The sequence below is a fragment of the Ursus maritimus genome, unplaced genomic scaffold (genome assembly GCF_017311325.1).
Source record: "Ursus maritimus isolate PB19 unplaced genomic scaffold, ASM1731132v1 scaffold_2, whole genome shotgun sequence".
Classification (NCBI taxonomy): domain Eukaryota; kingdom Metazoa; phylum Chordata; class Mammalia; order Carnivora; family Ursidae; genus Ursus; species Ursus maritimus.
In genome coordinates, this window is record NW_024424452.1 from 92,329,426 (window position 1) to 92,342,541 (window position 13,116).

A 13,116-nucleotide genomic window follows, 5' to 3' on the forward strand; every position below is an offset into this window, starting at 1 on the left:
CATTAAAATTGTAGTCTAACCCGTAGGGGACGTTTTTTATTTGGAAATGACTTAAGAGTTTGAGCATTACAATTTGAAAGTCTCTAATATAACTGACTTAAACATTATAATTTTAACTTAGGCAAGACACCTTACTGGACTGAATCACATTCAGCTAACCTGAAGTGTATAGATAACTTGATAATTAAAAATACCAAATACCTTTGTCTTTCAGCTTTGTATGAGCTAGTAAGGTCATCAAAAAGCTTGCCATTCATTTCCATTAGGGTTTTCAGCACGTTGTATACCAGCGCTACAATGGTCCTAAAATGAAAATTAGCAGTGCGGGGTCACAGGAAATGTAACATTATCATCCCTAAATGGTGGCTGATTCACTTAATTCCATCTTAGAGATAATAAACTAAGGTGCAAGGGTTAAATAGTTTGCTTAAGGTCACACAGCCAGTGGTGATACAGTCTATCCGATCATATCGTGCTTCAACTCACCTTCACGTCTGCTCTACAGCCTGCTGTCTCAAGCTAACAGTAGTAAAGGGCCGGAAAGAGCTATACCTACCGTAACGCGTAAGAAACTAGAAAGTAGGACAAGGATGTTAGAGAGGTTAGAAAGCGTGCACGGTGTGAACACTGCCGGTGTGATCTGAAGCATGGGAGCTTCTCCCCAGGACGGCGCTAACGGCAGAGGCTCACGCAGCTTCTGCAGATGCTGGGTTGGTCTCCGCACCTGGGTCTGACCACAACGCAGTGCGGAGTGACGCACTAGGTGGTTTCAACTTAAAATTGCAAATCTTCCTGAAGGGAGGACTAAGAACATACATATACTTACAGTTTTATAAAACTATATGTATATCGAGTACACAACAGAATAGAACTGTGATGTTAACCTTGGAATAAGCTCCGAATCTGTATAGGTTAGATCGAAAGACAAAAAGCACAAATACAAGAATAACACAATCAACATAAAAGACTTACGGATTCCAGTGTTCTTTGGAGATTTTGTACAAACTGCCAAACATAATTGGCAGAATTTTATCAATGTTCTCCTCAATCAAACTAAGAATATATTCATTATTCCAGAAGTACAATGCCCTTTCTGCAACCTAAGAAGACATTTAGAAATGTCAAAACTAAAAGAGAAAAAAGAAATAATAGTATAAAAATGGCCTCATTGAAAATATCATACCTGAAAATGAGAACTGGATACACACTTGGATATCTGCTTAAAAAGGGGCTCTTCAATTTTTTTGAACTGTGTGGGTTCAATGACATCTAAGATTTCTTCAATTTCTCCTAAAAACATCACCTAGGTTAAAAAAATTTTCTTTTAAAAAACAACATAAATTACATGGTGTTAACATAGAAAACTACAAACGAGAAGATTAACCTACAAATTACACAGTGGACAAAATTAAGGTCTTGATTGTACATACAATTTACTATAACGTTCAGCTATCCCACCAAGTTGCTCTCAAAAAGACCACCTCTTGCTCGGTAGCAGTGACAACACAGCCAGCCCAAAGAAGCATGTTTGCTTTTTTGTTTTTAAGGATTTTATTTATTTGACAGAGAGAAAGTGGGGTGGGGGGGGCTGCAGAGGAAGAGAGAGAAACAGGCTCCCTGCTGNNAACAGGGGAGCCTGATGTGGGCTCGATCCCAGAACCCTGGGATCATGACCTGAGCCCAAGACAGACGCTTAACCGACTGAGCCACCCAGGTACCCCAAGAAGCATGGTTTATAATAAAGCCCTAAGATTAAGAAATTTTAATAAAATTGTACTGTTTTTTTGTTGAACAAAACCTACCTCTTTCTGACTGCATGTTTTTGGCCAAAATTTCAGCAACCCTCTGATCACCTGCAAAAAAGGAAAAGTTTAGCACAAATTAAGCAATGAAGTTGGTTAACCCCAGGAAATTTTTAGTAATTGTGATTATATCAATATTCATTCTGAAGTAGATCAATATTATTATCTAGGTGTATCCCCAGATTTTCTGTGAAACTTTATACTTTTATAATAATCCAATAAACATTGAGTACCTTTGTACCAGATACTGTTCTAGATGCTAGGAACCCAGTGATGAACAAGACGATGAGATCCCTGGTTTTCCATTAAACATAGATTATCCATTAAACATAGAAGTAATTTTAATAGTAAGTGCTACTTACATTAGTAAGAAAACAAAGGAAAATATGATAATGACTGGGTGGGGTGAGGGAGGGAAGTTATTTTAGGGAGAAACTAAGGAACAAAGAATTCCTGTTACTTAAAACCGTTTGAAGCATCAGAAAGTTTCCCGTTTCATAGCTAGCACCATCTTGGTAACCAGAATACAAGGGATCATGAATTTAACTGAAGACAGTTGCAAAAGTTTGTAATAAACAATGTTAACAGTATATCAACAGAACACTACTACTTGCTCCCTTATGCCTTATTCCAGAAATTCCAGTTCAACTTATTACAGTTTTAAGTTAAAAGGGAAAACTGTATGATCATCTCAAAAGATTCTGAACAGTTATTTGATATATTTGACTGATATATAGTCTGATAAAAATTTAGTAAGCTAGATGAAGAGAATTTCTCAGAAACCATTAGCAATCATCTATTATATAATGATTTCTTGGAAATAAGCTGCAAACTACCAGGACCTGGTACTTTTGTGGAAATATTTTGTTAAGAAACTGGAACTCTTGTGCACTTTTTTAAAAAAAAGATTTTGACAGGGCACGCACAAGCAGGGGGAGCGGCAGGCAGAGGGAAAGGGAGAAGCAGGCTCCCCATTGAGTAAGGAGCCCAACATGGGGCTCGATTCCAGGACCTTGGGATCATGACCTGAGCCGAAGGCAGACACTTAACTAACAGCCATCCAGGTGTGCCGGAAATATCTCTTTGATAGCTTTTTAGGTTATAGTTGTAGTTCAGTTATATTTTATAGCCTGGTTTAGTAATAAACCTTCGTTCAAATTAAAATTGGGAAGAAAACTATTCTGGAGACAATCCAGTAAATTAAAAAGGATCTGATGAATAATCTCAGACAAGAATACCAGAATTATACTGATTTGTCTAAGTATATAAAAGTATATAATGATTATATACCCCCTAATTTTAAATAAACTGAAAAATTACTAAAATGAGTAGAAAAGTTCAATATGTGGCCAAATATATAAAAATCAATACCTTTATAAAACAAAGTATCAGTAATAAAAGATGCGTTTCATAACAAAAACTAATGTACATAAGTAAAATTTGTAAGAAATGTTTACTGAACATCATGAAACACTTCAAATGCATAATATATATTTTTCCTACATTTAATGTAATTTCAATCAAATACCAACTAAATTACTTTCTGAAACTAAAAACACTTACTCTAAAATCCATAAATGTAAGCAAATAACCAAGAATTTTTTTTTTGCAGGGGGAGAGGGAGAATTAATGGAATGGAATGGGCATTACTGATAACAGCAACTAAAATGAGATGATAGCACAGAAACTGACAAAAAGATATGAAATAGGGGTGCCTGGCGGGCCCAGTAAGAGCATGCGACTCTTGATCTTGGGGTCATGAGTTCCGTCCCACACTGGGTAGAAAGTTTACTTAATTAAAAAAACACGGGAGGTATGAAATAGAGGAGTATCTACACTCATGTGTAAATGGGGTTTAGTATGACAATGGCGGCATTTCAGTTCCATGGGAAATAGATGAATTAGCCAATTAAGTGGTGGTACTTGGATTGCTGTCTCACCATTTAGAAAGAAAAAATGTAGCTCTGTTGGTACCCAGACTCCTAAAATGATTCTCCATGACCCTTACTTCCTGAATTCACACACTTGTGTAATCCCATCCCCACAAGTTGGGCTGGCCTAGTAACTTGCTTCTAACCAACAGAATGTGGCCAAAGGGACAGAGTACCACTCCCATGAGTAGGTTACAAAAGATTGTGACTTCCAGCTTATTAGCAGACTCTAGAGCCTTCTTGTCTTGCAAGCTTTGATAAAGCAAGCTGATATGCTGGAGAGGCCCACAGGACAAGGAACTGAGGGTGACCTCTAGCCAGCTAGGAACTTGAGGCCCTCAGTCCAACAGCAGTTGAGGAACTGAATTCTGCCAACAACCACATGGACTCAGAAGCAGATCCTTCCTCATGTAACCCTTTCTATGAGATCCCAGCCTAGGCCAACCCCTAGACTGCAGCCTTCCGAGAGACTCTAAAGCTACGTAATACCTGGATTCATACTTCACATAAACAATGAGATAATAAATGTTTTGTTTTAAGCCACTAAATTTTGTGATAATTTGTTTATAGCAATAGAAACTAATACTTTTTTACCCTTGTCACATACAAATTTTAATTTCAAATGGTGTAACGGGTTAAATGGTGGCCCCCCCCCCAAAAGATATGTCCATGTCCTAATCTCTAGAATCTATGAATGTGACTTGCAACTTATTTGGAAAATGAGTCTTTGCAAATATAATTAGTTAAGGATCTCAGGATGAGATCATCCTGGATTACCTGGGTAGGCCTAAATCCAGTGACATGTCCTTATGAAAGACACACAGGATAGATAGATAGAAGAGGCAGCAGTATGAGACTGCAGCCATGCCACGAGCTGCACAACACATGGAGACACTAGAAACTGGAAGAGGCAAGGAATGGAATCTCCCCTAGAGCATCTGGAGGGAGTGCAGCCCTACTGACATCTTGATTTTGGACTTCTGACCTTCAGAACTCTGAGAGAATAAATTTCTATTATTTTAAGTCACCAAGTTTGTGGTACTTCATCATGGCAGCCCTAGGAAACTATTACTGATGGAATAAAGTTTTTATAGGTAAAAACTAAATCCATAAAATAACAGGATACTGGAGAATATTTTCATAATCTCAAAGGGTGTAGAGGGTTTTTCTTGGTGCCTGGGTGGCTCAGTTGGTTAAGCATCTGACTCTTGATTTTGGATCAGGTCATGATCTCAGGGTTGTGAGATCAAACACCACATTGGGCCCTGTGCTGGGAGTGGAACCTGCTTAAGATTCTCTCTCTCCCTCTCCCTCTGTCCCTCCACATCCCCCCGCCTCACCCCGTCACTTTCTCTTAAAAAAAAAAAAAAAAAAAAAGATTTTTCTTAGCATGACATCAAGGCCAGAAACCAAGATGATGAATAGATTCCACTACATATATTTTTTTTTTAGTTCTTTAGGGTAAAGATTAAAAACTATATTCAAACTTAGAAACTCCAAATGGATAGAAACTATTTACAAACTATAACAGGAAAATGATTAAACGCAGGCAAAGGACCCAGAAATGTAAATGACCAATAACTATAATAAAAGGATGGCTTAATCCTTGTAGTAATAAGAAAAAAAAGCATATTAAAATAGTATTTCATATCAGGTGCCTGGGTGGCTCAGTCGGTTAAACATCTGACTTCGACTCAGGTCATAATCTCAGGATCCTGGGATCAAGCCCCCCAAGTCAGGGTTTCTCCTCAGTGGGGAGTCTCCTTGTTCCCCTCCCTCTCCCTCTGCCCCTTCTTCCACTCATGATCTCTCAAATAAATAAAATCTTTAAAAAATAATATTTCATACGTATTTGACTAGCAAAAACTTTAAAGCTTAACATTCAGCATTGGCCAGGGTGAGGGAAAGGCATCTTCAGACTCTGGACTGGAATATTAGATTGTTCAAACCTTTTGGAAGGCAACTTGGAATATGTTAAAATTTCCAATGTACTCTTTGACCCAGTGACATGGTTTTAATTTGAGTGATTTTTAAACATTTACATACATGGGACAGCTGGCTGGCTGAGTTGGTAGAGTATGCAACTCATAATCTCGGAGTCATGAGTTTGAGCCCCACACTGGGTGTAGAGATAACCAAAATTTTTTTTAAATACTTAAAAAATTCATATACATTTTTTTTTTTTGGTGTGCTGTCCTGAGGACTTTTATACACACATAGATTTTTTTTTTGTTGTTACCAGCACCACAGATAGGACACACAAAAATTCTAACACCCTAAACATCCCCTCACCCAGCAACATGTTTCAACTACTCATGTGTCCATTAACTGAAGATTCAGTGTGTTATGGTAATCCATATGATGGAATTTGATGTTACCAGTGAAAACAATGAATATGGAAAGGCAGCCACATTATACTGAGAAGTGAAAAAACCTGGTCAGCACTGTCCCACTGTTTAACTTACACACATATATATGCATAGAAAAAATGCTAGGAATATATTCACCAAAGATGGTTATCTTTTAGAAGACAAGATTTTAAGGAATTTCCTCCAACTTGTGCTTTATGATTTTGTATTGTGTGAACTAAATTAATACACTATTTTCATAAACAGAAGTAACAATCATTTCCATTTTAGAAAATAAAATAATTTCAGCTGAAGATATGGGTACACAAATAATGTAATAAACTAGCCAAAGCTCTGACTTATTTATAATTTGTACGAAGCTTTGATATGAAAACCAGGTTTCTAGAGAATGAGTATTAAGGCTCAAACCCAAGTATCATGGCCATAATTTGGGTGCTGAATGGCCTATGGTAGAAACTGCAAGATCTATAGAAAAATATTTTCCTTTGCAACTTGGACATTTACCTTCCTACCTCCTCATCCTGTTTCTATTTCCATTAATTCAGCTCACCTAAGACAGACATCTGGCCATCATCCCTCTCCCCAATCTACTCTTTAAATAAAAAGAAATCACCTATCTTCTCCCCCATCCATCCAGTATTAATTTATATTTAAATTACATCTGTCTACAGTTCTATTATGAACCATGCTTTATTATGTTACGGGTTTTGTCTTAATTCTGAGGAGAGGTACCATGGATTTATATTAAGTTTTAATTCACTTTAGAGGTTTATGTGGTTTCATGTAAATACTAGGCTTCTAATTCTCCTGATTTGTCTTTAAAAACGGGTTTTTTAGCTGTTTCCAGAAAGATATGCAAGTCTAAAAGTTCAAAAACCCTACGTGTTAGGGAATGGAAAAATATCTTTTGTTCCTTTACAGGATGTTCAAGTCAGAGGAAGAATACAAGTTCATAATCTTTCAAGCATGCCTAGGGATAGCCTAAGTAACTTCATAATAAAGAAAATCTTACTTAAATCCTTCAAATCCTTTGCTATTCTTCAAGAATGCTTAGTTTAAATATTTAGATTTAGGATGCCTTGAAAACATACTTCATCAATGTTAAAAGGTTGTTTTGTCTGCTTTCATACTTTTCTATTTTCTCCCTATCTTTTTTTTTCTTGTATCTTCAATTTTCATAATAACATTTATATTCTCTCCTGAATCTTCTCATTGTAGGCACACAGCAGAATTTGAAGACTGAATTGCTATGCTGATTCATAAATAACCCTTATTCCGAGATTACATCTTGGTCACCAAAGGCAAGGAAATGTTTTCAATCCCTATCCTGTGGTTTATCATTAATAAGAGGGAAATCCTATTTCTAAAAACAAAACAAAACAAAACAAAACTCCAAAGATCCTCACAGTATGTTTTAATTTTAAAAGGTGAATGAAGGGGTGCCTGGGTGGCTCAGTTGGTTGGGCAGCCAACTCATTTTCGGCTTGGGTCATGGGATTGAGCCCAGAGTAGGGCTCCATGCTCAGTGGGGAGTCTGCCTGGGATTGATTCTCTCCCTCTCTCTGCCCCTCCCCCAGCTCATGTGTGCACTCTCTCTATAAATTAATAAATCTTTAAAAAAGTGAATGAAGAATATAAAGATTATCAGTGAAGATAAGATGCATATAAAATTTCACTGTAGTCACTGGATCCTGTCATCACACATCTCAACCATGATATTTTAATATTAATCTCTATTTAAGTTATTCAAGACACAACTTCTAACTTGTGAGAACTCCCCCTCCCAACACTGTTCTTTGAACGCAGATTAACTCAACATTCCCTCTAAATGACTTTAAAGTATATTACTACTGCTGTTTGACAACTTTACAAGGGTATAAAGAAACCTACCACAAAGTGCTACAATGTAGATTAGAGACATAAAAAGAAGTAGACCACTTACTGGTTCTGTCAGCGTAGTGTCCTTCTCCAGGAACTGTACGACACAGTAGGCCAGCTAAAATGTAAGGAACAGTTTATAAATATTACTGAATAACAGTGATACAGGATTTTTATATTTAGTTAACAAAAATGACTACCTCATTTTAATAAATTTTACTTTATCTCAATACATAAACATGAATATAATACAACTGTGTAACTTTTAACCTTGAAAGTAACTTCTAGGTCAAAAACGATGTTCTTTTTTTTCAGTAGTTACCTTCTGAATGTAAAAGTTAAGTGAAACAGAACTAAAGCTAACATTTTAGTTTTTCGGCATGTTTCTGCACGTATACCTGTACTGATAGGATATTATTCTCTAAATACTCATGGAGACTAAAATCAGTGACCAGCTATGCTATCAAGGCTAGATGGAACATTCTACAGATATGTGGGGCTCATTCAAAGTCAAAGCCTGGACCAGAAAAGAAGAAAACTTGATATTAATCTCTCATATTATTTACACTTAAAGTGCACTGAGCTTATTTAATAAAGCTAAATATCATAATACTTTTAAATTATAATGAAATTTGCCTTGAGCAATTTACAAAGCAAATTGCTTAATTATACCTAAAATTGCTGCCTTAGTATTTCTGAATTTTTCTACCTTTATATCAGCCTTTGAAACAATATTCATTTCACTTGAAATCTGTCTGAAACTTACCTGAGCATGAAACAAAGCTAATCCTTTTGCAGTATGCATAGGAATAAGAACCTTCATTAGAAATTGTTTATGTTCTGCTTTCAGTGGCAATGCAAAGCCATTGATAATACTGGAGGGGAAAAAAAGGCAGGGGGAAGGGTTAAGTAGTTACTACTTTATTTCCAAAAATTATATCCATGAGTACATAAGGAATAGCGTTCTGCTTCAATCAAATTCAAAGTGTTGAATCACTTACCCATCTTCAAACTAGTCTGGTTCCTCTAAGTCATTCAGTGATCCCAAAAGAAAACTGGGACTGCCAATTAAAGTCCCACTAAATAATTTCTATCTTCATTTTCTATAAAGCCTGTCACTTTACTTATGCATTATTGCCTTTATTCTCCTACCTGAAGCCACAGGGAGTCAATATCACAATGCTGTTAGAACTTTCTATATTTTCTGAAGCAATAAGTAAATTCTGAAGTTTCTCCTACTTTGCTGAAAGATCTGAAATTAAGAATTTTCTCCAAAATCATTCTCTAACTATAAATAGAAGGGGCCAGGGGCACCTGGGTGGCATAGCGGTTAAGCGTCTGCCTTTGGCTCAGGGCATGATCCCGGCATTATGGGATCGAGCCCCACGTCAGGCTCCTCCGCTATGAGCCTGCTTCTTCCTCTCCCACTCCCCCTGCTTGTGTTCCCTCTCTCGCTGGCTGTCTCTATCTCTGTCAAATAAATAAATAAAATCTTAAAAATAAAAATAAATAAAATAAATAGAGGGGGCCTAATCTTCTCAAGTTAATACCGCTATGTGATGAATAAGGAAGGCAAAATGTTCATGTAAACTAAAAGGCTATAGATTCTTCTAAAAAGAACAGATGGATTAGGAATGGCCTATCAATATCTCAACAAGAATTCTTATAACTTTATCAGAGATTCACTACAGTTTATTTCATTTCTTCCCAATCAGATCCTATAAATTTCTGAGGCAGTCTGGCAAGATCAGGTATAAAACATGCCGCAGCTTCAAAAGCAGGCAGCCTATTCTAAAACAGATGTCTTGCATGGCAAGTACTTTAATATGCTGACCGCTTAAAAGCTATAAAAAGAATTCAGTTGAGAAACTATGTCTTGTGCTCTATATTTAAACTCTAAAATACGAAATAATTTCTCCAACCCTAGCTAAGAGTCTAATACATAAAACATTCAAAGTTATTTAACTCTTTAAAAACAAAAAAAACTGACTTACCTTCCTAATATTTCAAGGAGTTCAGCAACACCATTGAAATGTTCTGTTTCATATATAAACCTGAATTTAAAATAAAGATAGATGTAATGAAAGATAGATGTAATGAAAACTCAAACATTAGAAAACTAAACTCAGAGAAGAAGGCAGGAAGGTAAAGAAATCAATCCTAAGGGCAACTGTAAGAAACTACAAGCATGCTTCAGGAATTCTTTGTAAAGTATTTTGTCCCAAATTAGTTAACTTTTGCTAAAACTAGCCATAAAGATAATGGAATATTATTTCACCTGGAGTATTTTACTTAAAATTTTAAAAGAAAGATGGGTTTTCTCAAGGAAATACTTTTCAAAATAGGAAACCTCCACCCATAGGAAAATCCAAGAGAAAAGGACCCACATGTAATACAGCCACATTTATTCATAGCTTCACTAAACTAAACTACACAGGCTGCCTGGCTTTACAAGATTAGGCTTGCTGTTAAAGCAGGAAGTCATAAACTCAAATGACTACAGGACAGGGATGGTGTTAAATGAGTAAAGTGGACTTAGGAGAGGAGGACAGAGACCTGCAGAAAGATATTCTCTCTAGAGGAGACCGCTGTTAACTGCTTTCTAATTGTTACAACGTGGGAATGCTAGCCTAATTCTGCCAGATTGCCAATCAAAACGAACAGACCAAAACTGAAATGTAGGTATATTAAAGCTAAATCTCCTAATTAGAAGCAACTACTCAACAGATTATCATTTATAAAGTAGTCAAAATATAGGCTCCATATAAATTAGCTTTGTCAGAAAAACAAATGAAAGTATTTTCAAGAGCAAATGATTTAAATAGTATTTATGCATATTTTTTAAACAAAAAGCTCAAAGAAATAGGTAACGAGACAAATTCAATAAGTTTTAAACATGAACACTGGTATTACCTATTAAAAACCGTCTTCATTACTACTATCCACTCACATGAGAAGTAGGTTACAAGTTTCTAAAACGTTACATGCAATCAAATGACACCCATGAAATATGCTAAAAATGACTCAAATACTATCAATAGAGTCCAGATACTAAAAATTAATCTAAAGGAACTGAAATAAAAAGAAAACATGGAAGGGGAAAAAAGTGCTAATTATGAATATATGACCAGTTTACCTGAGGAAAATGTTGTTAATTTGTTTTCTGATGAATGCTCTTAATCCAAGAAATTTCCCATAAATTCGGTGCAGAACAGTCTTCAGGAAGTCACGTTCTCTGGGATCTTCACTATCAAAAAGCTCCAGGAGCTTTAAAAAAAATCTGAGAAATTACTTTTTAAAAATAATTGAGCTAAAACTTCACTTTATTCTAATTTGATTTAGAGATAACCCATGAAATCTTAAAAATTTTTTTAAAGATTCTTAAGGATTCTGCCTTAGTTTGATTTTATTCCAGCTAAATAATGAAGCTAAAGAAGAGCTTAAGGAACATTTCTTTTCACTTCATTTCAAAAAACAACATAATATAAACCCTTCAAAAAAGTGGGATTTTTTTTTTTTTTGGCCTTGCCACTCATTTTAAAATTCTATCCTATTCTTGACTACTAATCATGGCTTATAATTTTAGAGTGTTGTAATTTAAGAGATTTTTAATGCTAATAATTTAAAACTACATACAAAAATCTTAAACTTGCAAACTGCAAGTCATTATAAATAAATGAAGTTTAAAAAATACACATGTGCAAATGAGTATTTACAGTTTACTAGGAAAGATTTATACAAACCGAAGCTATTTTGTGGTTTTACACTAAAAATCAAGTCAGCAGATACATGCTAATAGAGCAAAAATCATTCATGAAATAATGAAATAAAACATAAGACCACAGATTTTTACTTAAAGTCACCTTAGCAACTGGCTGCAAAATTTTAAACCAGTTCAAAGTGCCCAAATCACCATTTTCCTATACCTCTCTACACAACTCTTCAGCAAAGACAGAATAAAGAGATCTGTGAAAAATTTAAAGTCAAAAGCTCAAATTTCCATTTTTAAAATGGTACAGAAAGTGAATTTCTTTTGTCAAAAAATGGTACTACTGTATTTTAAATAAAACACTGGATTTTCTAAGGAAAAATTTTAAAATACTCCCTCTCTATAAAATATAATTATGTATATGAAGTCATCAAGAAATTCTATGTTCTGTACTTTGATATTGATAATTACAGTCAAGATGGCAAGCTCTGAACCTCATCAAAGTTCTTTCCCATTCTGTCTTGAATTATATGTAATTGTACATATCCATCTCATTATTAGAGTGGATATTTTTTGAGAGCGGTGATGACTTTAGTCATTTTTATATACCCCTAAACAAATGTCTTGTTTATAGTTTGCATTCTTTGTTCACTAGGTTATTAAAGTCCTGACTGAGAGTCCAGTCAAAAATATCCAGAGTATAGGGGCGCCTGGGTGGCACAGCGGTTAAGCATCTGCCTTTGGCTCAGGGCGTGATCCCGGCGTTATGGGATCGAGCCCCACATCGGGCTCCTCCGCTATGAGCCTGCTTCTTCCTCTCCCACTCCCCCTGCTTGTGTTCCCTCTCTCGCTGGCTGTCTCTATCCTGTCAAATAAATAAATAAAATCTTTAAAAAAAAAAAATCTAGTGTTTAAAAAAAAATATCCAGAGTATAGAATTTGTGTTTATATACCTAATAAATTCAGTTCAAATTATTCTAATTAAAAATGGTTAAACCACTCACTTGAGACACTCAAATCCAAGTTTCTGATGTTGGGTTTACGTAGAAGACAAGCTTTTAAATTAATAAAAGGGGCCCTTAATTGTTAAGGCTGACATGTTTTAATTCAAGAACTATAATCTAGTACAAGTTGATCCTCAGGAGAAAAATATAAAACTAGAGAATAGCTGTTAGCCAAGTTTCAAAGCTATTTAAAGAAGCCTATTTCGAAGTATTAATCTAAATAAAATAATCTATTTAGAAATATAAATAGATATAAATTCATGTAATAAAACACATACAAACCTAGCCATCAGGCAATTGTTTCGTATTCTGGCCGTGATACTTATATTTAACTGTGTTTTCAAGGGTAATTCATAACCTCTGAGCGTTTTCATCATTGGTAAAATGAGGAAGGTTGAAACTAGTTTTTTTTTTTTTTACGTG

At 35.4% G+C, this 13,116-nt stretch overlaps 1 protein-coding gene across 1 annotated transcript in view; it reads right to left on the reverse strand.

Moving 5' to 3' along the window:
* PPP2R5A (protein phosphatase 2 regulatory subunit B'alpha) overlaps nt 1–13,116 on the reverse strand; it is a 65,508-nt gene that overhangs the window by 2,406 nt on the left and 49,986 nt on the right. Inside the window, exons 5-12 of the mRNA XM_008701172.2 lie at nt 11,117–11,247; nt 9,975–10,034; nt 8,747–8,855; nt 8,045–8,098; nt 1,803–1,853; nt 1,184–1,303; nt 973–1,100; nt 202–303 (exon numbers count right to left, since the gene is read on the reverse strand). Of these exons, the coding sequence (XP_008699394.2) occupies nt 202–303; nt 973–1,100; nt 1,184–1,303; nt 1,803–1,853; nt 8,045–8,098; nt 8,747–8,855; nt 9,975–10,034; nt 11,117–11,247 (755 nt within the window). The remainder of the gene's footprint in view (nt 1–201; nt 304–972; nt 1,101–1,183; nt 1,304–1,802; nt 1,854–8,044; nt 8,099–8,746; nt 8,856–9,974; nt 10,035–11,116; nt 11,248–13,116) is intronic.